Raw genomic sequence first — 20522 nt, 5'->3', positions numbered from 1 at the left:
TTGGCTCCTGCAGTGCTCCACCCCTGAGAGATAGCGTAGGTTAGAGCAGGTGGTAAGTTGCCAGGCTTCCCTCTAGCTCCAGGTCAACCTTAAATACGGGAGTGTCTCAGCTGTCAATAACATGAGGATATGGAGTCATCAACAGATCCAGAGAAGCAACATTTGATTGAGACTCATTCGGAGCCTCTTGTGTGGTACGTCTTCATTTTTCATTTGACCTCCTGAAACACCAAAGTTCAACACAGATGGCTTTAAAACTGTTGACTTCCACATTGAGCCAGCCTAAGTGTAGATCTTCCGTCTTGTGTCAGGGTGAGCGGTCCAGAGAAAAAGTGCTCAGACTCAGAATTCAGTGAAGACACCCTCAGTGTGGAGGGGCTGTGGCAGCACGAATGGCTCTGCCAAGAGGCCAATTGGAGGTCGGTGACTGAAAGGGACTCGAGATGTTTGGCCAGAAAGAAGCTTTTCACTGCATGTGCCGTCAGCCTTGTGTTCATGACAGGAGAGGCCATTGGTGAGACAAAAGACTCATCACAAATTTCCATGCCAGCATCTCTGATTCTGCCAAAAAAAATGAAGTTTACCTATATTCGTTTTTTACTGTGCCATGCATAAATATGTAAAGCTTGCTGAGTTTGAATCGCTCCATACAAACTTGATCTTAAAGTGACACACTCAGGCTTCCTCTGCCCAAACACACATACGGTTTCCTCTGCAGGTGGATACGCCGCCGGCAGTCTGGCCATCATGATGGACGCAGCTCACCTTCTGACTGATTTTGTCAGCATTGTAATCAGCATCTTCTCTCTGTGGATCGCATCAAGGCCTCAGACAGGAACCATGACTTTTGGATGGTATCGAGCTGGTAGGAACAAGGTTCTCACGAGTAGCTCTCAAGAATACACTCACCAGCCACTTTGTTAGGTACACAGGTTAAGATTCATTAACCGAAGTAGCAGTACAACATAGAAGGGTCAGAATTTGGAATAAACAAGTCAAAAGAATGAATCTGTCCTGCCTTGTATCGACAGTTTAGGCTGGTGGAGGTGCTGATGTTATGGTGGGATATTTTCTTGGCACACTTTGGATCCCTTAACTGAGCATCATTTAAATGTCACTTTTGATGGCAGCATCCTGCAGGAGAACAAACAAAGCTCACATCATGTCAAGCTGGTTTCTCGAACATGACAGCAAGTGCACTGTACTCAAATGTCCTCCACAGTAAATAGATCTCAATCCAGTAGAGCAGGGATGTGGTGGATGTGGACTGTGTGCCATAATCATGTGAATATGGACCAAAAGCTTTCAGCTCATTGTTAAATTTGTACCATGAAGAATTCAGGCAGTTCTGAAAGCAAAAGGGCGTCCAACCCGATACTAGCAAACTGCCCATTGAATTTATGTGCACATTAGTCCATATGAGTTGCACGTACTCATATCCTTCATATTTTCGGGGCCATTTCTGACTCTGTTACTGTTTCACGCAGAGATTCTGGCCATGTTTCTATCAGTCGTGTCGATCTGGGCTGTGACAGTAGTGCTCGTCTTATCAGCCGTGCAGAGGATCTCCGACGGGGAATACGAGATTGACAGTGAGATCATGCTCATAACATCAGGCTGTGCTGTGGGGGTCAATGTCCTGTAAGTGTGCCGAGCTTACTTTATGGATTATTTCTGCTTGGTTTAGGGGGGCAGTCAGCAGCGATGAGTGATGACGTCTATGCTTTGTTTTACCCAGGATGATCCTGATCTTGCATCAGCCTGGCAACTCACATGGCCACAGCCATGGGTTTGCCACCAACCTGACCCAGAGGGACAAGCATGGGCAGAGGAACGGCCACGGTAATGCAAGTGTGAAGGCAGCTTTCGTTCATGTGGTGGGAGATCTGGTGCAGAGTGTCGGTGTCATGCTGGCTGCCACCATCATCCACTTCTGGGTCAGTGTAAGATTAAAAATAACAGTTAAATAACAAAAATAATCAGGATGGGCTTGATACAGCACTGTACTCTCCAAGTACTCAATATCACTCCATCAATTGTTTCTGATCATATTTCTGTCTTCTTCACAGCCTGAATATAAAGTAGCAGATCCAATTTGCACCTTCCTGTTCTCTCTTCTCGTTATTGGGACAACGCTTCCTGTCACAAAGGATGTTTTCAGGATACTGCTGGAAGGTAAACACACTTCCCTCCGCCTGTGGTGACGTTCAGATTTTAGCGACAGTTTAACGTGTGTATTTTCTGAAGGCGCTCCTCGGGACGTGAGTTTCGGCGCCGTGAGAGAGCTGCTGCTGTCTGTAGGAGGAGTCACCGCCATTCACAGTTTACACATGTGGAGCCTCAACACGACTCATTCTCTGCTTTCCGTGCACCTTGCCACAGGTAAGAGGCGAAGACGGTACTGTTATGTGGAGAGGAAGCAGAACCTGCGCTAAAGCCCAGTAAAAAACAGAATTTCCAGTTTTATTATGCTGTTGCCAAATATAAGTTACTTGAAAAATATGGCAAAAAACAGAATTTTTTTTTAGTTATTTTCTGATTTTGAAGTTGATATCACTGAAAATAGATACATATAAAAATCAAATAAGACTTGGAAATCCATAATAGTCTATTGCAAATCTGTCTGCAGATTTTTGGGAGTGCCCACTGCCCCCTTGCCCCTCCCTTGGTGGTGCCCCTGCTAAAACTATGGAGGTTTAATTAGAAATGAAACACCACACGCCCATCCTGCGCCTTTTATCCTGGTCCAGTAAACATTTGTTTATTGTTTGATCAGAGTGTTTGTATTCTAAGTAAATAGGATGGAAAACCCTTTGGCAAATATTGATCTATTACAGCAGTAATGTAAGGTGCCAGTCAACTGAAAAAGAAAGTTCTTATTGCTTCCACAAGAATTAGGAGGGTAAGAAGCAGCCAGGTGCTGCTAATCAGATGCACGTGATTAAATGATCATCAGCAAATGATTAATTCATTGATGAACTCTATAGAAGTAAAGGTTTTTGGCAATTTTCTGGAGCATTCTAGTTCTTTCTAGGAGGGAAGGTCCCAGAAAACTAAAAAAAAAACAAAAACTAAAGAACCTGGCCTTAGTTAACATGTGAAATATTCAAGTCCATTGGTAGCACGTTTAAAAAAAAGACTAAGTATGACTTCTCTGCAAACATAACATGGCGGCACAGGTTTGCAAAGTTGCATCTGAACAAACCACAACACAGGAAGTAATGAAGAATATGGACACAAACACCTCAAAACAACCCCCAAAAGGTTGATTGTGTTCATCTGGATGTAGCGTTTTCAGTGGGAGAAACGTTTCGTCGCTCATCCAAGTGACTTCTTCAGTCTCAGCTGACTGCAGGTTTCCCCAATCTTATAAACAGTACATTTGCCCAATGACTGAAACTAGCACCACTGAATGAACAATGGGCTGTGAGGTCAGTTCATTGATCATTAATATGCAAATTCTCATGACCATTGATCAACAACCACTGATCCATGGCCATGAGTACCATTCATAGAGAGTTGGGGAATGGCTGCAATCACAGCATTGTAAGATGGTGAAAGATGGCCCCTTAGGCCCCCTCCTTGATTCAGAGATGGTCTTTCCCTTTTCACGTAAGTGGCCTCCTTGACTCTGCGCTGCAACCAGCGTTCCTCCCCGTCCAGGATGTGTACATCCTCATCATCAAAGAGTGTCCACTGGCCTGTAGGTGTAAAGAGTCTGCAGAGTCCTGGCCTGGCGAGTTAGCTCTTCTACGTTGCGCAATCCACTTCACCAGAGGTTGTTTGGTTTCCCTGATGTTGAAATCACGGCAGCCATTCCCCAACTCTCTATGAATATAATCTGATTTATATAGAACACAAAAAACCCACAAGTTCAGCATACACGATAAACAGGTAAAATATTGTCATTTTGGGCTGAAGTTTTATTTACTTCCATGAACTTCTGAGTACAAGCAAAATTCTAGCATCCACAATAAAATGAAGAGGAAGAGTTGAGCCAAAGTTGTAGAAGAAGAGCACTGATGATTAAATCATGTCATTGTCTGTATTTATTTGTTTGTTTGTTTTTTCCAGAGGAAGATGCTGATTCGCAGATCATCCTCAGGAAGGCAACAAGGGTCCTGTGCTCCAAGTTTGGTTTTTCCAGCATCACAATTCAAGTGGAGAGCTGCAGGATTTCGGGCAGCAGTGTAGAGGTTTAAAGTTGACTGAACAGGTGACTGCAAAAGTAAAGGCACTGGGTGCTCCCATTTAACAGCTTCATATTTGGGACTGAGGCGGCACGGTGGTTAGCACTGTTGCCGCACAGCAAGAAGGTCCTGAGTTCAATTCCACCATTGGGGTCTTTCTGTGTGGAGTTTGCATGTTCTCCCCGTGTTTGCGTGGGTTCCCTCCGGGTACTCCAGCTTCCTCACACCGTCCGAAGACATGCAGCTTGTAAAGCTTATAAATATGCACAGTATAATGCCATCACTACAATATACATGTTTTACACACTCCTTTTGTTGTTGACATTTACAGGCTGTGTGCAAAATGCCACACTCTTCAAATTCATGCCAACTAATATTTTTACGTCCAGTAGATGTCCTACTAGAGCAAATGAAGCTTCAAGACGCTTTGCGCTGGGGTGAACCAACTGGATGAAAAGCTTCAGTGCTTCATGAAGCTTCATCTGCCCATCACTACATACTGCAACAACATGGGAATAGAGCAGCAGATACTTGTCTTTGAGTGAAGATATAAGGTGATAGGTAATACAAATAACTGCAACTTGAATCTTTACTGAAGCTCAGTATTTGACACAGAGTTCAAGTCCACTGCTGTAATAATTAATAATGATAAATATTATAACTTTAATATTGGCCAATAAAAAATATACTACTATATAGGAACATAGTGAAGACTAATTATTTAAGAGAATAAAGAGAGGTTAGTTTATTTTGGAGACAAGCTCCATTTATTAAGAAAATTTTAAAAAGGCAGGAACGCTATTTAGAGATTTGTGGGTGGCTCTTAAAAGAGCCGTTGTGGGGAAGTCACTGGGACTTCAAATAGGCTATTCTTTTGGTTGTCAAGACACTGCTCCCTCCACCGAGAAGTGGGCCATGAACTTCTCCCTCACCAGGACAGCCTCTCTGGAGAAGTTGTTGGCTGCCACATGACCCAGGCCTTGCAACGGCCAGAATTAAACCAGGTCTAAATAAAACAAAATAAGGACTTTATAAGCCAGACCTTCTGAGTATCACTACAAAGATTACAAACAGTGGTCCTCATACCACAGTTTGATATCAGCAAACACCGAGAGCATACATTGATATGACACCACAGCCATGCTATCATTGCAAACACTGATAACACAGCATAAATCGAATTAATTTAATTTGATGTTCATTTTATGGAATACTATGTTAGCTTTATGATTTCACTACCAGAAATAACAGAAATCCAACTATCCACAAACTGTCTCATGACTCCACAGAATATTTTCCCTAAGGTCTTGGGGATCATCAAGACGGGGTTTTTTTGGAAAACTTAAGAGGTGTTACGACCCGGCTCGAGGCCGCAACATAAAAAAGGAGGCGAATATCAGAGTGTAAGTGAGAAGAGGTTTTAGCTTAAAATAGCATCGCAGGTTGGCTCAAATGGCTGGTGCCACAAAGGCAAAGACTGGTGAGCTTCCTGAAAAGCCTGCCTCAGGTATGCTTTTATTTACACCTTATTGGTGTGGCCAATTAGCAACAGCTGAACACACTGAGATTAGGGGCTGCAGAGGAGCGTAACACCACCTCCCTCAAAAGGGTTCCTCTAGGACCCCTAAATTTATTAAGCCAAAGCCAAAACTTGAGCACTTTATCACCTGCTCTCCTGACACAAAACTAAATACTCGCATTTCTTTAGTTGGTATCTTTAAGCATGGATGCCCCTGCATGAGGATTTAAAGTTGCCACACTGAATGCACAGAGTAACATGTGACCAACATGAGTACAACAGTCAAACCCAAAAGGATTATTCAACCTACTACAACACAAAATGAGAGCAGCCACGAATAATCACATTCACAAGTGATCTGTGGTCTCCACCACACAAACGGTCACTTACAAGTGGCCTCATACCACAAAAAGTTACTGTAATATACAAAATTCAGTAAAGCAAGCATACTAGTGAACAACCACAAAATGGAGAGCTATAGCCACACAACGATCACATCAAGGGTGGCTCAGCACCCCGCAGTGTTATTGCCATCACCTGGCCAACAACACTCACAAGTGATCCAACTAAAGTGGCCATATTCCCCACAACACTAAAGGTCACTGATACATTAACGGAACAGACATGGTGTACTCTCTATGCCAACTAAAAAACTGCTCACCTGCCTCAGCTATAAGACCATAATGGATTCACTTGGCACAATAATTGGCTTTTGAAGTAACACCCTTTCAGATTTGTAACATTTGCAGTATCAACACCACCGCTGTGTGACGTTTGAATCGCCTTTCATCACACACACACGTCTGTCACTAAGACATTTTGCAGTTATAAAATTCTAAACTTGAATTTTTTTCTCGTGAATTAAAATATTTTTTCATATGAACCTTCTTTTTTCCCCCCACCCTTTTCTTTACTTCTGTCTGCACCTTGCTTCACTCAATAGCTCTCCAGTGCTCGCTAGAACAGATTTGGTTTGTTTTTTGCAGCATCAGTTTCAATTTATTTCAACTGACAATCCAGGTCAAATGAAGGACGCTCCCTCAGATCATACAGGCACATAATTATGAGGTACAAATTTTTTCAAACAATACATACAAAAGAGTCTTAGCACATTATTAAGGACGGTATAGTAAGAGTTAGTCTGGATTGAAACCAGGTCAAAGCAAGCAATGAAATGTTAAACATAGATATGAAATTCCTAATAGGTAGAGATTATTCCGATATGCATTTTTTAAGGTTTTTCTTTTTTTTTTTTTTGGGATGTACTGTAACAGTTTAGTTTAACAAACAGTAAAAAAAACCCAACAAATCTAGGTAGTTATTAGTATATCACGTAACAAAACACTTTCTGGCGTGATGAGCCCAAAAATTTGCAGATAAGAATTGTTCAGCATGACAAAAATTCCTGGTTTCAACACACTTTCTGGAAAAGCAGTCTTCAATGTGCGGACTTGGGGTCTCCATCTTTCCAGTAGTTTCTGTGGGCCTCCTGGAACATGTCCTTGCATGCGATTTTAGCTTTGAGTTTCGAGCAAATGAGAAAGGAGCCGCCCATTTTTCTGTGGAGGGAGTAGGTTTCCTCTGGCGGTGGCGTGAGACGCTCTTTCAGCATCACTGGGATGAGGTTGTGGATGCGCTCAGTTGTGCTCTGCATTCCAAAGTCAAAGGGCTTTTCTGAGTTGAAGGCCTCTCCGAGGATCATCACCGCATCCACGTGGGCGTTCTCCATCGCCTTAATGCAGAAGACAAGAAAAATGATCAAGAGGCTTTCAAGTAAAAGTTCAGCATGTACAGAAACCTGCTCCTCTGCTTTTAGACGAAGAGATCAATATTAATTTTATTTGTGTTGAATAGGACGCTGCACCCAGCATCTTGCAACAGAGACTGGAAACAAGCTGAAATAATCCCCTCCATCAGCACTTCTAAAGCTAACACTTCATTCATCGTTGGTCCCATATTTATTTTGCAGGAGGACATGCAGCCAGACTCAATAAATAAATATTTCCTCTACCACAAGAGCTGCAAATGTGATTAAAGACACACAGGCCTGCTCTCAGCCTCAGGGAATAACTGTGGAGTTATGTGAAGAGACAGACTGAACAACACTGGAACACACTAAACCCACACAAGAACTGTAGTAAGACGAGAGAGCAATGTGATCTTCAGGCACCATATAATAAAGAGAACAAAAAAAAAAAAAAGAAAAAGAAATTGTCCACAGTATATACTCTAAGTCATTTTTACTATCATCTCATAACAGTTCCTGTATAATAAAAACCAAGATAGCGAGACTGTTCACAAAATATGAGTGCTGTTGTAGTTCCTGTTGGGTGCCACTAGAGGTCGCTAAAGAACACCTAGTAAATACTTTGAGTGACTGAATATTTCAAAACATTTTCAATAAAAATATGGTGCATTTCAGAAGCTCCTCTCAATCTTACTTTGAACACAGTAAAATTGCTGTTTGACTGCATGAACCTTTCATGTCTTTTACGCTACATTCAAAAATACAACAACAGACAAATCATAAACATAAACTCACAGCTACTGTTGAACTGAATCACAGTGTGGTGCGGTTCATTAGTAAAATTTACAATGTCCGTTTCTCACCTTTGACTCGTATCCTGTGAGGAACTTCATTTCTCTGGATTTCAGTAGGACGCCTTCTCTGTCCTGATCTGCAGCTGCTTTTATAATCTGAGTGAGAGAAATCGCACCAGACGGTTTCACATGACGAAAAGATATTTCTCAACTGAAACTTATTGAAATTCTTGTCTGCACAACAATAAAGCACATCATCTGTCTTAACCTGTGTGGTTAACAGATATTCTCACAGCAAAATGACAAAAACAGAGTAACTTGAAAAGGACTGCAGTCCTGTCCCACGATTCAACAGCTTGTAGAACCACCTTTAGCAGCATTAACCTGAAGAACTCGTTTTCTGCACGGCTTTATGAGTCTCTCACAACATTGTGGAGGACTTTGGCCCACTCTTCTTTATAGTGTTGCTTCAATTCAGTTTCTGGGACCACAGCATTTCAATCAGCTTGAGATCTGGACATTGGGCTTTTGCTGCACCTCGATTCTTCTCTTTTTTCAGCCATTTTGTTCTAGACTGGCTGCTGTGCTTTGGATCATCGTACTATTGCATTTAGCTGCAAACCAAACCAAATCATCACCCCTACACCACCACGGTGTTTCACAGCTGATACGAGGTGTTTGTGCTGATATGCTGTGTTTGGTTTTCTCCAAACATGGAGCTGTGCTTTCGTCTCATCGGTCAAAATGACTTTAACATGTTAACTGAGGTCTGCAGAGTGTGAGATGTAGCTATTGGGTTTTTTTGGGTGACTTTACAGGGAAACGCCTAAATGCTCCAGACCAGAAAACTCCAAAAACCTCTGTTCTCTATAGAGGTGCTCACACTTGCCGATGTTCATTCAATCAAGCACATTTCATTAGCAGTCTTGCCTGCTTAATTCTGTCAATCGAAGCAGTGTGCTAAGTTTTTCACATCCTTTTTTCATATTTGTATGTGTGTTTAGTTTCTTGATAGTCTTCATGAACACTATTTTCCAAATACAAAACAAAATGTTGTAATTACAAGTAATAATCTAAGTGTACTTCATGTGACCAGAATTATCTGGACCTAGAATGGGTTAAGGAGCAGCCAATGTTCAAGAAACATTAGAAGAATATTTATAAAGAAATGACATAACATTTGCACATCACTGTTTGAGAACTAGATAAACTAAATTCTCAAGCAGGTGTATGCATCTTTTTGTTTTTAAATTCATGTAGCATAATAGCCAGTGGGGGCAACACAGTGTACAACAACAATGAGAACACTTCTCACCTCAATGTAGGTATCAGTAAAATGCTTGTTAAATCCTCGAGTAGCTCCAAAATCCAGCAGCGCAACCTGACGTGAAGTCATAAAAAACAGAAAACACGCATCAGTGAAAAGGAGAAAGATTAAATCCACGCGTGTCGCTGGTATAACTTGGGCAAACTGACCTTATGAGTTTGTGGATCAAAGAAGAAGTTGGACCAGTTCGGATCGGTTTGCATGTATCTGAACTCAAAAAGCTCCCTCAGGCATAAAATAAGGATCTGCTCACAAATCTGGCAGAAGGAGAGACAACTGGAAGTGACATGAGTGGGTGCTGATACTTAAATAGTTATCTCTGCTACATGCTGCCATGTCTCAGGGTTTTTTATTTTATTTTAAGGTGGCATGTACCTCATCTTGGCAGAGCACAGGTGTTAACTATACTGTAAATAGTGTAGAGTTCAGAGCAGAGTGAAGCTCTTAAAGGCATACCTCATTCCTGAGTTCCTGAGGGAGATGTGTGGCCTTGTCCAGCGGGAAACCAGGCACCAGTGTTGTGGTGAGAACCTGCTTATTGCTTAGCTCGTCTATCACATCAGGCACACAGAAGAAGGGGTGATCCTCCAGCAGCTCGCTACCAAACACACAGCAACAAAGTCAGAAGAAGCGTGCAGATAACCCTTATCTGGCCCTTCAGGTGCTCTGTTACAGCACAGTGCAAATGTCTTGAGCCACCTATTTCTTTACAAGGAAAGAAATAGGGGCCAGATGTTTTTGTCTGGTCTTGAGCAATAATTCTCCGACCTTTCTGAAGGGCTTTCAAAGTTTTTTATTTGGAAAACCTGGAGAACTGAAACGATCCCAACAGAAGGGTGGCTGTCAAGAAACCGTTTTTAAGGACAGGCTGAGGTACACACAGTTATACAAGAACTGGATTGAAAATTGCTGGCGACAGATCTCATTGAGTGCTGCATTTTAGCCAGTGGAAATTCAGAAAAGTACTGTTGGATGTTGATTTTAATTTTTGCCGTATTGTTGCAATGGCGGACTGTCAAACTGGATTGCCCAATGTGGGATAAATAAAGTTATCTGAATGTGAGCCACCATGCAAGACCGTCTGAAAAAACATCTGATTGGCAGTTGCTTCATTTTTCAGCATGATAATGACGCCAAACACACTGTCGGTACAGTAAAAGCACACCTAGACACACACACATAATATGAAAGCTTGTCTAAGAGAGTTCAGGCTGTATTGAAGAATAATGATGGCCATAACAAATATGGAATTTCAAGCTTGTTAGATTTTTTTATTTTTATGCATTTCCATTTATGTTGGAACGTGTTTCAATAAATACTGCACTCATTTCGTGAGCAAAATGGAAAGAAATGAGGGGTGGGGCTCAAGGCTTTTGCACAGTACTAGTTGCTGTTTGTTGCCAAATGGCTCCTTTGTCAAAGCCGCCTGCTGCTGAAAATGTCAAGGGCATGAACCCAAATCAAAAATATCTTTAGGACTCATTGTGACACAACAAGAGCTGTGAAGGTGTTACTATGGGAACTATATGGGAACAGTAATGTTTGTGTATACTGTATATCATTCATTATGCAGCAGCTATTATTGTAAGTTGTTGCCTGGTAGGACTTTCCAGGAAAAACTGGCAGAGACCAAAGGTTAAAATAAGTTTGTATGTCGTTAAACAAAATCAGAAGGTTCAAAACACTACAAAGTATTTTCTTGTGGATAAGAAATACAGTACAGTAGCTAAAATAGCCAAAAATACCAAAAATAGAGGCACCAACGGTGAAACAACCTGAATGTCTAAGGAGGCGGGAACACAACTGAATTCTGGGAAGTTGACGCAAAAGCCACAGACTATATGAGGAATATTTTTTAAAACTCAAAATCTAAAACCTAACAATGCATTTATACACAAACTGCTAAATAATACAAAAATATTAAAAAATAACAGATAAAGGCCACAAGCCAGACTGTCAATGATGCAGCAGCTCATCTGTCTCACCATGTCATCACAATTCACAGGTGACTGCTCGTAAAACAACAAACGTGATCGTGACCTTGAGCAGTTTTAGTGAAGACCAAGTAGGTGATCACTGTGTTTTACTGAAATCTGAACAGTATTGTGTGAGAAGTAGCGATTGTGGCTAACTGTAGCTAGATGGAAGTTCTGGTGCAAAGCACGCTTCTAGCAAAGACAAATAAAACATTACCCAAGTAGAGCTGGGCGATATGAGATTTTTTCATATCACGATATGTTTTTTTCATTTCAGGGGATAACGATATCTATCACGATATAAGCCAAATAACTATATTTGTAAGATTTAAATGTGCCGTTGCTCACAAGTAAAATGTGAAATAATCAGCAGCTTGTTTTTATTTAAATATTTATTTCCCATAATAAGTTCAACAGGGTAGATGTACTTAAGGAACATGAGACTTTTTCAGATAAATAAAGGCAAATATTGCAAACTACACAAAAGGCAGCCGCTAAAGCGTTTAAGTTTCAAAATAGAACAAACGAAACAGACTAAATTGTCAATTCCACTTAGAAACAAAATATTAATTCTAAAAATAAATCTTAGTTTGTTTTACAGAAGAACAGACAAAACTGACTAACTTTTGTCAATATCAAATAAACTGAGAACTAAAAGGAAATTCTCAATCTCTCCTTGTTGTATAGCTTAGCTTTTCAAACAGTTTTAACAGTTACTTTAGTCTGACAAAAGCCGAATGACGAATTAGCGCTTCCAGTCAGAGACTGAGGCTACGTCCACACGTACACGGGTGTTTTTGAAAACGGAGATTTTCTGTTTTCGTTTTAAAAAATAATCCCGTCCACACATAAAGGCAGAAATGAAGGAAAACGCTGCTATGAACATGCCAAAGCAGCAGGTGGCGCTAGATTCCTAACCGTGCCGAAATGTTGGCCAATCAGAAGTCTAGAAGCCTCGGTGGGAAAAAGTAAACAAAGCTGGGGCATAGAAGCAGAACCGAGTCGTATGTGTGGAGGGACAGTAACTGTGTGTATATGTAAGCATTTAAACACGGCAGAGAGTAGAATTAACAGTAACAGTATTGTAGAAATTCATTTCACCGAAACAATAACGTGGCGCAGTGTGACGCATGCACCAGTTTATTGTATTTCCAGACTTGCTTTCGGCACAATTTACAGTGCACGCTACTCTGTTTTTTGTCAGACTTGAAATAGCCGAAATACCTTCACACTACGGAACTTCTATGGCTCTTCTGTTCGACAATCTCTCCGGCATTGGAACCATTATCTGTTTTCTCTTCGGTCACGCTCGGTTGATTTTTCTAGTCGGCACACTCATTTCCTCCATTACGCGCTGGCTCCATTACCCGCTGGCTGCTTCCCAAACAAACACACGTGCGGCTTGGCACTTGTGCTGTACGTAACAAGTCACGCGACGTGACGCTGCGGCTGTGATTGGTTCGGCTCTGCGCTACCTAATTTGGATTGGCTGACCTTTTTTTTTTTTTTTTTTAAGAGGACAAGAGCGGCGAGGTCTATCGCGATAGCTTAATTTCTCTATCGAGTAAAAGTTATATCGCGATACATATCGTTATCGTTCTATCGCCCAGCTCTATACCCAAGCTTAGTCAATTTAGTAAGAATAAATGCAAACAACTCACTGAAATTTTCTGGCACAATTTGCTTCCCTTATATAATCACATTCCAGCGCCAGCTCTCGACTCATGACCTCAATGAGATGCTCAGGAAATAAACCTGGAAAAAGAGGTCAAATGGAGGGGGGTTGAAAATCATTGCGGTCGAGCTGCAGGTTTACAAAGATCAGACAATAGCAGCTGTTATCCCTAAATGATAAGAAAAATACCTTCAGGCAGTGCGTTGCTTAACCTCAGGGCAGTCATGATATTATTCACGTCACTCTCGATACTCTTTGCTATTCCAGGGTACTGAAGGGAAAGATTTGATTGAGTTATTTTATTCTATTTGCTGACTTATGACCCACTTAACATCTGCATTTATCTCAGCACAAACACTTCTCTCACCTGAATCTTCATGGCTACCTCCCGGCCATCCTTCATTTTTGCTAAATGGACTTGACCAATGGACGCGGCTGCGAATGGCCTCTCCTCGAAGTATTCCAGTTTGTCCCTCCAGTTTGGGCCGAGATCATTGTAAATGACTTTCTGTAGAGAGAAAAAGGAAAAAAATTAACTGGAGAAATGTAACTTTATTTGTATAGTTTGCCAGCGTTCTCCATACTGTACCATCATCTGCTTAGTAGGCATGAAGTCTGCACTCTGTCGAACACGCTCAAAGATTTTAGCCAGCTGAGGGTTGATAAAGGCGTCATCTGACAAACAAAAACGAAAAGTACAGAGCGAATGAAACACATGATGATGCCTATAGGGTAAGAACAGTTTAAAAAAAATAATAATCCAGGTGTTATTGAAAAGACAGGAGGCAGAGCTGAAATTTAGGATTAAAAATGAATTGAAAATGCTCAGGGTGAGACTTGCAGATGTGCAGAGGATGTGGATATACTGGATAAAGGATGGAGCTGCCAGGAGGGGGAAAAGAGGAAGATCACAGATGATTCATCGATGTTGTGAAGGGGGACATGCAGAGAGTTGGTGTCACAAAGGAGGATGACAGGGATAGAGTGAGGTGACCCCTAATGGGAGCAGGTAAATGATGAAGAAGTAGTAAAAACAATCTTCTGGTACTGTACGTTTTCAAGTGTGCAAAACCAATAGTCTTAATTAAATCCTTGCTTTTAAATGAAAAAATACCTCAAAGCTTAAATTTGGCTAGCTGGTATCATGAAGTAAGTTAGACTACAGCTTAAATGGTGCCTTAAAGGAGAGATGAGAATGAACCAAAACAGGGTCCAGACCATAGCCGAGTTAGGTTTAACACTATAGGTCCATCACTAAGATCAATCTCTTTCACATAAATTAAGCTGTAAAATACATACATTTAAAATATAAATATAACCATTTAATGCAGCTTTACTGTAGTAGAGACAAGCGTTTCCCTATAAATTATTTTATTATCTAATAATATATTCAAAATGTAAATAAGTTTACTGTCATATGGGAAGAAAAACAACAGATCCTCTTGCTGAAAAACTGGAAATAGTTGTTCTGTATTTTTAACGTGAAAACTAATAACGCTAATAATCACAAACGGTTTCACTTCTACTCTCCTTGCAGATAAGGATCGTTTGAAAGCTGAAGAGATACTAAACGGACCTTGAAGTGACACCGTTTTGTCAACAGCTTCTTTTTCCCCTCAAGGTCAGTATTAAGATAAAGTTAACGAAGTTAGCTGATGATAACGCTGAAACTGTGTCATGGCTGGCTACCATGTCAGTTTGGATAAGGGAAAATAAAGCTTCTACAAACATCTTTAAAACAAGTGTTGTTGAACAATCTTGTGATTTCTTTTAAAAGTTTGCCAAGGATTAATGTTTCAAAAAATGCTTGGCTGAAGGATTTTATCGCAGGGATCATACATGACTGCACAGGCCAGAGCTGAAAAACATGTCTGCGCTGTAAACATGCTTTTTAAAGCCAACAGTCAGGCTAGACTCTGCCACCTACAATAACTCCACGGGAATTGCACGTATTGTGTACAGCTGGCCCGGTGTTTATTTTTGGGGATGACATTTTAAAGTTGGTGAAGTGATCTCAGCAGACAGGCATGTTTAGTCTGTGATGGAAGATGGAAGTTTATTTGTACACAGACACATGTGGGTTTCCTGCTTATAATATGCCTCAGCAGTTTGTCCAGATCCTCATGTCCTTGTATCACGCGAGATCAGTTAATACGGTATCACTAAAGATTAACTTCTGCTTGTGTTTACAGTGATTAAAACAGCTAAGATCCATTAAGGTGCATCACTCAGGTGTATGTGTATCTGTACCTCACCTTGAATACTGAGCATCTGTCCAATTTTTAGAGCAGCACCTCGAACTTTGCAAAGCGTCCGGACAATTCTTTGAGCGTTGGCTTCAGAGAGGAAAGCATTCGAATCCATTATGGCCTTTTTGTTACCTAGAAAACACAAAAACTGTTTATAACATGTGCCAAGACAACTCGCAACGGAACACGTGTCTTTGAAAAATGCATCAATCCACAACAAATCCCACCATTTTTCTTATATTCCAAAATGTGCAAATCCTTTTTATCCCAGCACATTTTGCTTTCTCTGTCTTAAAGTGTCCCCACTTCCTAGATGTTTAGTGGGGTTCAGGTCAGGTGAGTGGGGAGGAAAGACTAAAAGCTTTAAGATAATCTGCTTGATCGTGCTTTGTGTGTACAGCTCACTGAGGCCCAGCTATATTTATAAGAGGTGAAAAATGTCTCCAAGATGATTTTCTTGAACAAGATTCTGATGAGTGGATCGACTGAACACAAGCTTCAGTGGAAGGTTACATCCAGAGGAAATGTGACCTGCTGCTCAAAGCAAGCAACATAATCAATACCACTAATCTGCTTAAGTTCGACTCCTGACCTAGAGCCAATGAAGCATCTACAATATCGCTTTCTAACTTTTAGTCACAACATTACACATTTTTTTAACATCAATTTAAATCCACAGACTTTCCATTTTTATTTCCATGTTTTTGTGAAATGCAGAAGTTTTTTTTGGTAGGATCAGGCTTTTTGATGCCAGCGTTTTTAGCGGGATGTTACATAGCTGATTGTTTCTTCTGTACAAAATCTCAGAGCCCCTTATTTACAAACAAAACATTACAATAGTGTCCTGCATTTCCCCGAACATTAAACTAGTCACTGATATTCTGTGCTTGCGTAAGCTTTCTGCTTCCACATAAAAAAATATTGAACTCCAATATCCAAAATTAGACTACCTGGACATTCTGACGATAAACCGGCAGGTATGTAGTTTACTCACGATTGCTTATCTTAACAGTCTCAGTTAAATGACAGGTCAGCTGTGCAGGTTTAGAGGAGCAGCTATAGCTTTCCTGGCATCATTAGCAAAGCCCAAACATGAGGATCAATCTCAGCAGACTTGTAAAGCAAAAGTCTCCTGCTGTCACCTCGTTCTTTGGGTTTTAAACTCTTCTTGACCACTTCTGCGATTGCTCCGATGCCAAGTCCAACTGCCAGACCTGCAAAAGGAAGTGATTTTTTTTTTTAAACCAAACAATTCACTGAATAAACTGCTGCAAAGATGAAGTTAACATTACCAGTGTTGGTAACTGCTTGCAAGAGCAGTGTTGCCCTTACAAACAACCTACCTGCATATGATAACTACTGCATAAAAAAAAAAAGAACGTGATAACAACAATCAGCAACCAGACTTGGGTATAATTTCTTAAAGCAGCACCAAGGGAGGCTCAGGGACAAATGGAGGCCAAGAATTAGTGAGAGAAACATTTGATACTTCCACGAGAAGGCAGCTGATGGTTGATTGCACGTTTTCCTATTAGCTGGATTCTCAGGCATGTTCCAGTAACGTTTTTTCTGCTACTGATACTCTGTAATTTAAGTCTTGTGAGGGAGCACGTCAGCATTTTCCACAATCTCGCCCCACCTCTTGAAAACTGCTGACCAAGGTCATGAGGTCAGACTCTTTCCACTAAATCCAAAATTAAACTTTGATACCCAAACACTTTACAGTATGAGGAATACAAGCAACAGTGGCTATTCCACTTACAAAAAACAGATGTCTGTATAAATGGCATGTTCAGGCTTTGTGAGGGAGTTTCTACTCAAGTGCATTTTGACGTCTCGCTGAGTTAGACTTGGAGGAAGTGCCAGCACTGCCAAACACAAATTGCAGAACTAGTTTGCAGAACTTCTATCGCAAAAAGTCGTTAGTTACAGACTCCATCCAAGATCATGATTTTTAAAAAGGTCAGATTCTCATTTAATATATAAAAATTAAAGTGAGCTCAACATTAAATTGGTTAACGATTTTTGCAGATGTTCTCTCAGTTTAAAGAGCTGCAACTGATTATTTTAAAACACATTTTTGGGGGGAGTGTGATAGGTTTTCAACACTGCTGCTGCTTCACATTCATGCAGATCACACTTTGACAGCACCTGGCAGCAGCCCAGTATTCCCACACAAGCTGGCGTTGTCCAGTACTTGCCCAGTGGAGCAACTCAGGGTCAAATGCCTTACTGAGAGTCACACTTTGTTTTGAGATTTACAGACATTTTTTAATTCAGGTTTTAATGTGACAAATACCATGGTAAAGAAATCACCTACCTCCAAAGTTTACCAGCCTTCCTATCCGTGTGACGGGTACCTTCTTCTCTCGAGCTTTTTCACTAAGCTGAAATCAAAGGAAATAAAATGTAAACACTTCACTGCAGCTGTGAAATACACACTTGCATTTATCATTATCATTAAAACACTCATTTACAGAAAAAAGAGAGAGAGTAGATACCACTTGCGTATGCTGCTTAAAGTCCCTTTTCTTGTTACTCCTTGCTTTATCGATATCCTCCGATGTCAGCCGCCCCACTGTGGTGTTGTCCTGGTTAAAGAGCCTCGTATGTCCAGAGAACAGCCGACTTGACCAGTCTTTGTAGTACCTAAGACCTTTATCACATCTTCCACTGCAGGTCCTCTGATGCCCATTTGCACTTCCTGTTAAGCTTGTACTGAAGCAAGCAGCCATAGTGGAGTATCTGTGAAATGTTGTGCCTCTGTATACGCAGACATCTTTCTGGTTCTCCTAAAAGAACAAAACATGACATTCAGCAACATTTATTTATGCAGCTGTTAAGTAAGGATGGGACAAAATGTTTTTTCGCTTTCTCTTGTGATATGTTACCGAAACGCTGGCGCCAAATATCAATATTTTTATTAAAACAAAGATGATAACTAAACTTCAGGGAAGAAGAGAAGAATCTTGCAGCAGAAAAATGGCAAGAAAGCTAACAAATGTGAATTTAAATATTATAATATTCTTAAATAATAATGACAATACACACAGGCACAGCAATGCTGTTTATAAAAGCATAGTTCCTGTTTTTACCCTTTTAAGTGGTATTATACTATGGTGATATGATGTCGCAGTGATGTGTTGTAGGTGACCACCTTGCAATATACACATTTATCAGTTCAGCAGGATTGCTGTATCATGATATTGTTATTATCGAGGTAAAGGTATTGTGAGAGTACTGTATCATGAGTAGAGATGCTGGGACCAGCCGACAAACTGCAGTCGGGGCATCTCTAATCATGAATAGTGTTCAATGCAATGCAATACAATATAAGTTGTTGATGATGTGTTTAATGGGCACATGCATGTGGAAAAAGCAATATAAAGAGTGGGATAACATGTTACTCATTACATCAAGTAAATAAGAAAAGAAACAATAACTCATAACGTGTAAAACATTACTTTTGGAGTAATGTGAGCTGTTCCCACCCGTGAGGTTTGCAGGTTTGTAGTATCTACAGCACATAAAACCCTTACAGGAAAACCTGCTAACAAATTAGTTCTGTTAAAGTAGAAAATAAACATTACAGCTGTATTCCTCCTGATGCACAGAGCTCTGTATGAAACTCCTATTAAAGTGGAACCGAAGATGGGCTGGCATTTACAGAAATTGGCCCATGCAGAGGCGTTACTAATGAAAGTGTATTATAATAAATACACTGTAAACTGCTATTAGATACAACATCAGTGTTTGGTCTCAATTAACAGGTTACAAAAATACAGTACAAGTTCATGCAGTCGCCTTCAGATCCTTCAGCTTGGTGCAAAAGAGAACCCCTGGTGTAAGGCGTTATAAATACTAAAACCAGGTGTATACAAATCCAGCTTCTACCTGCTTAGTTCAGAGGCTGTTATTTTAGTCCCAAGAGACTATTATTGATTAATTATTAAATATCCAAAGTACAAATCCTTTAATTTTAACTATGAACCTTTATTCCCAACAGCGAATAAATAACAGAAGCAGTGCAGTACACTTGGCAGGCTACTATTTTTTTTTTCTTTTTATTTTTTAAATACCCCTATCAGGCTTTAGGAAATGTGTATCCTTCACAGCCTGCTTCACAAACCATCCCCTCTCACTTCTGCTTCTGTACTACCTGCCTCCAGAAGCCTCGATCTACTGCTGCTGATGAGGTCATCGTGACCAAAAAGCAAAAACAGAAGATATCTGCGCTGCATGCAATGTGAAACTTGATCCTAGTCTACAACTGCACAACACCCAAATCACAGCTGACTGCTCACCCTTGCCGTTCCAGTGGTGTGATGAAAGTTTACCAGCCTCTGGTTCCCGGTGACAGTTAGGCCGCCTGGTGGGGCTCTGTGGGCCGCCTGCTTTACCCACTTAAGACTCCTCCAGACCACGGTGTCGCCTGCCATGCTGCAACTGTTAGAAACCTGCAGGGGAGTAAGGTCTTTGAAACAGGTGCTGGGGTGTCATGCAGAGATGTGTGAAGTGGTGTAGCTCTTCTGGGTGAATATCCGTTTATGTTCTCACACTTGAAGAGTACAACAAGACCACGTATAGCACGCTTAAGCAAAACAACGCAAAAGTGTGATATTGACGTTGCTAACAGCCTGGACAAGAAAGGAAAATAATAAAAAAAAAAACTCAAAAACAACAACAACAACAACACAAAGAGAAGCTTTCAAAACAAACCCGAGACAAAAGGCATGGACAAAGAAACAACTTCCACTCACCACTAATAAAAACTTCGCAACACACGTCCTCCCCGCTCAGTGAGCGTGCACACCAGCAAGCATTGTGCTACTGTAGCATGAGCCACGTTGACCTTGATTTAACTCGACACAATTCCCTTAAAAAACCTCCAGCGGGACGAAGGAAAAAGGCGGGCGACGCGCTGGAGTACGTGCCGATTCTGGCCGAGGCTCCCTCGGAGGAAGTTTAACAAACACGGGCCAATGAGGCAACTTCAGCCGCGGGGTCCAGACATCAACATACACCCTTACTGGCTGGACAAACTG

General features: G+C 40.9%; 2 protein-coding genes across 2 annotated transcripts; one reads left to right on the top strand and one right to left on the bottom strand.

Annotated features, from left to right (window-relative positions):
• Positions 1-129: 129 nt before the first annotated feature.
• On the top strand, positions 130-5158 carry LOC146552112 (proton-coupled zinc antiporter SLC30A2-like). Its single transcript, XM_085256870.1, has 8 exons — positions 130-194; positions 312-514; positions 719-865; positions 1488-1641; positions 1739-1937; positions 2070-2175; positions 2248-2382; positions 4075-5158. Exons 1-8 carry the CDS (start codon positions 130-132, stop codon positions 4200-4202), a joined length of 1137 nt encoding a protein of 378 aa, XP_085112996.1. The 3' UTR covers positions 4203-5158.
• coq8ab (coenzyme Q8A, genome duplicate b) lies at positions 5116-20522 on the bottom strand. The gene is made up of 15 exons (XM_085256869.1): positions 20238-20522; positions 19782-19934; positions 17979-18269; positions 17798-17864; positions 16620-16691; positions 15484-15609; positions 13818-13903; positions 13596-13736; positions 13418-13499; positions 13215-13308; positions 10034-10175; positions 9727-9834; positions 9566-9631; positions 8320-8406; positions 5116-7441 (listed from the first exon to the last, which is right to left on the bottom strand). Exons 2-15 carry the CDS (start codon positions 19914-19916, stop codon positions 7148-7150), a joined length of 1791 nt encoding a protein of 596 aa, XP_085112995.1. The 5' UTR covers positions 19917-19934; positions 20238-20522; the 3' UTR covers positions 5116-7147.

Source organism: Mchenga conophoros, linkage group LG19 (assembly GCF_057382185.1).
Source record: "Mchenga conophoros isolate Kocher_MC1m ecotype Shallow Benthic linkage group LG19, M_conophoros_male_GT1.1, whole genome shotgun sequence".
In the NCBI taxonomy this organism is placed as follows: domain Eukaryota; kingdom Metazoa; phylum Chordata; class Actinopteri; order Cichliformes; family Cichlidae; genus Mchenga; species Mchenga conophoros.
Note: the sequence above shows the minus strand (reverse complement) of the source record. Positions and strands in the feature narration are given on the sequence as shown.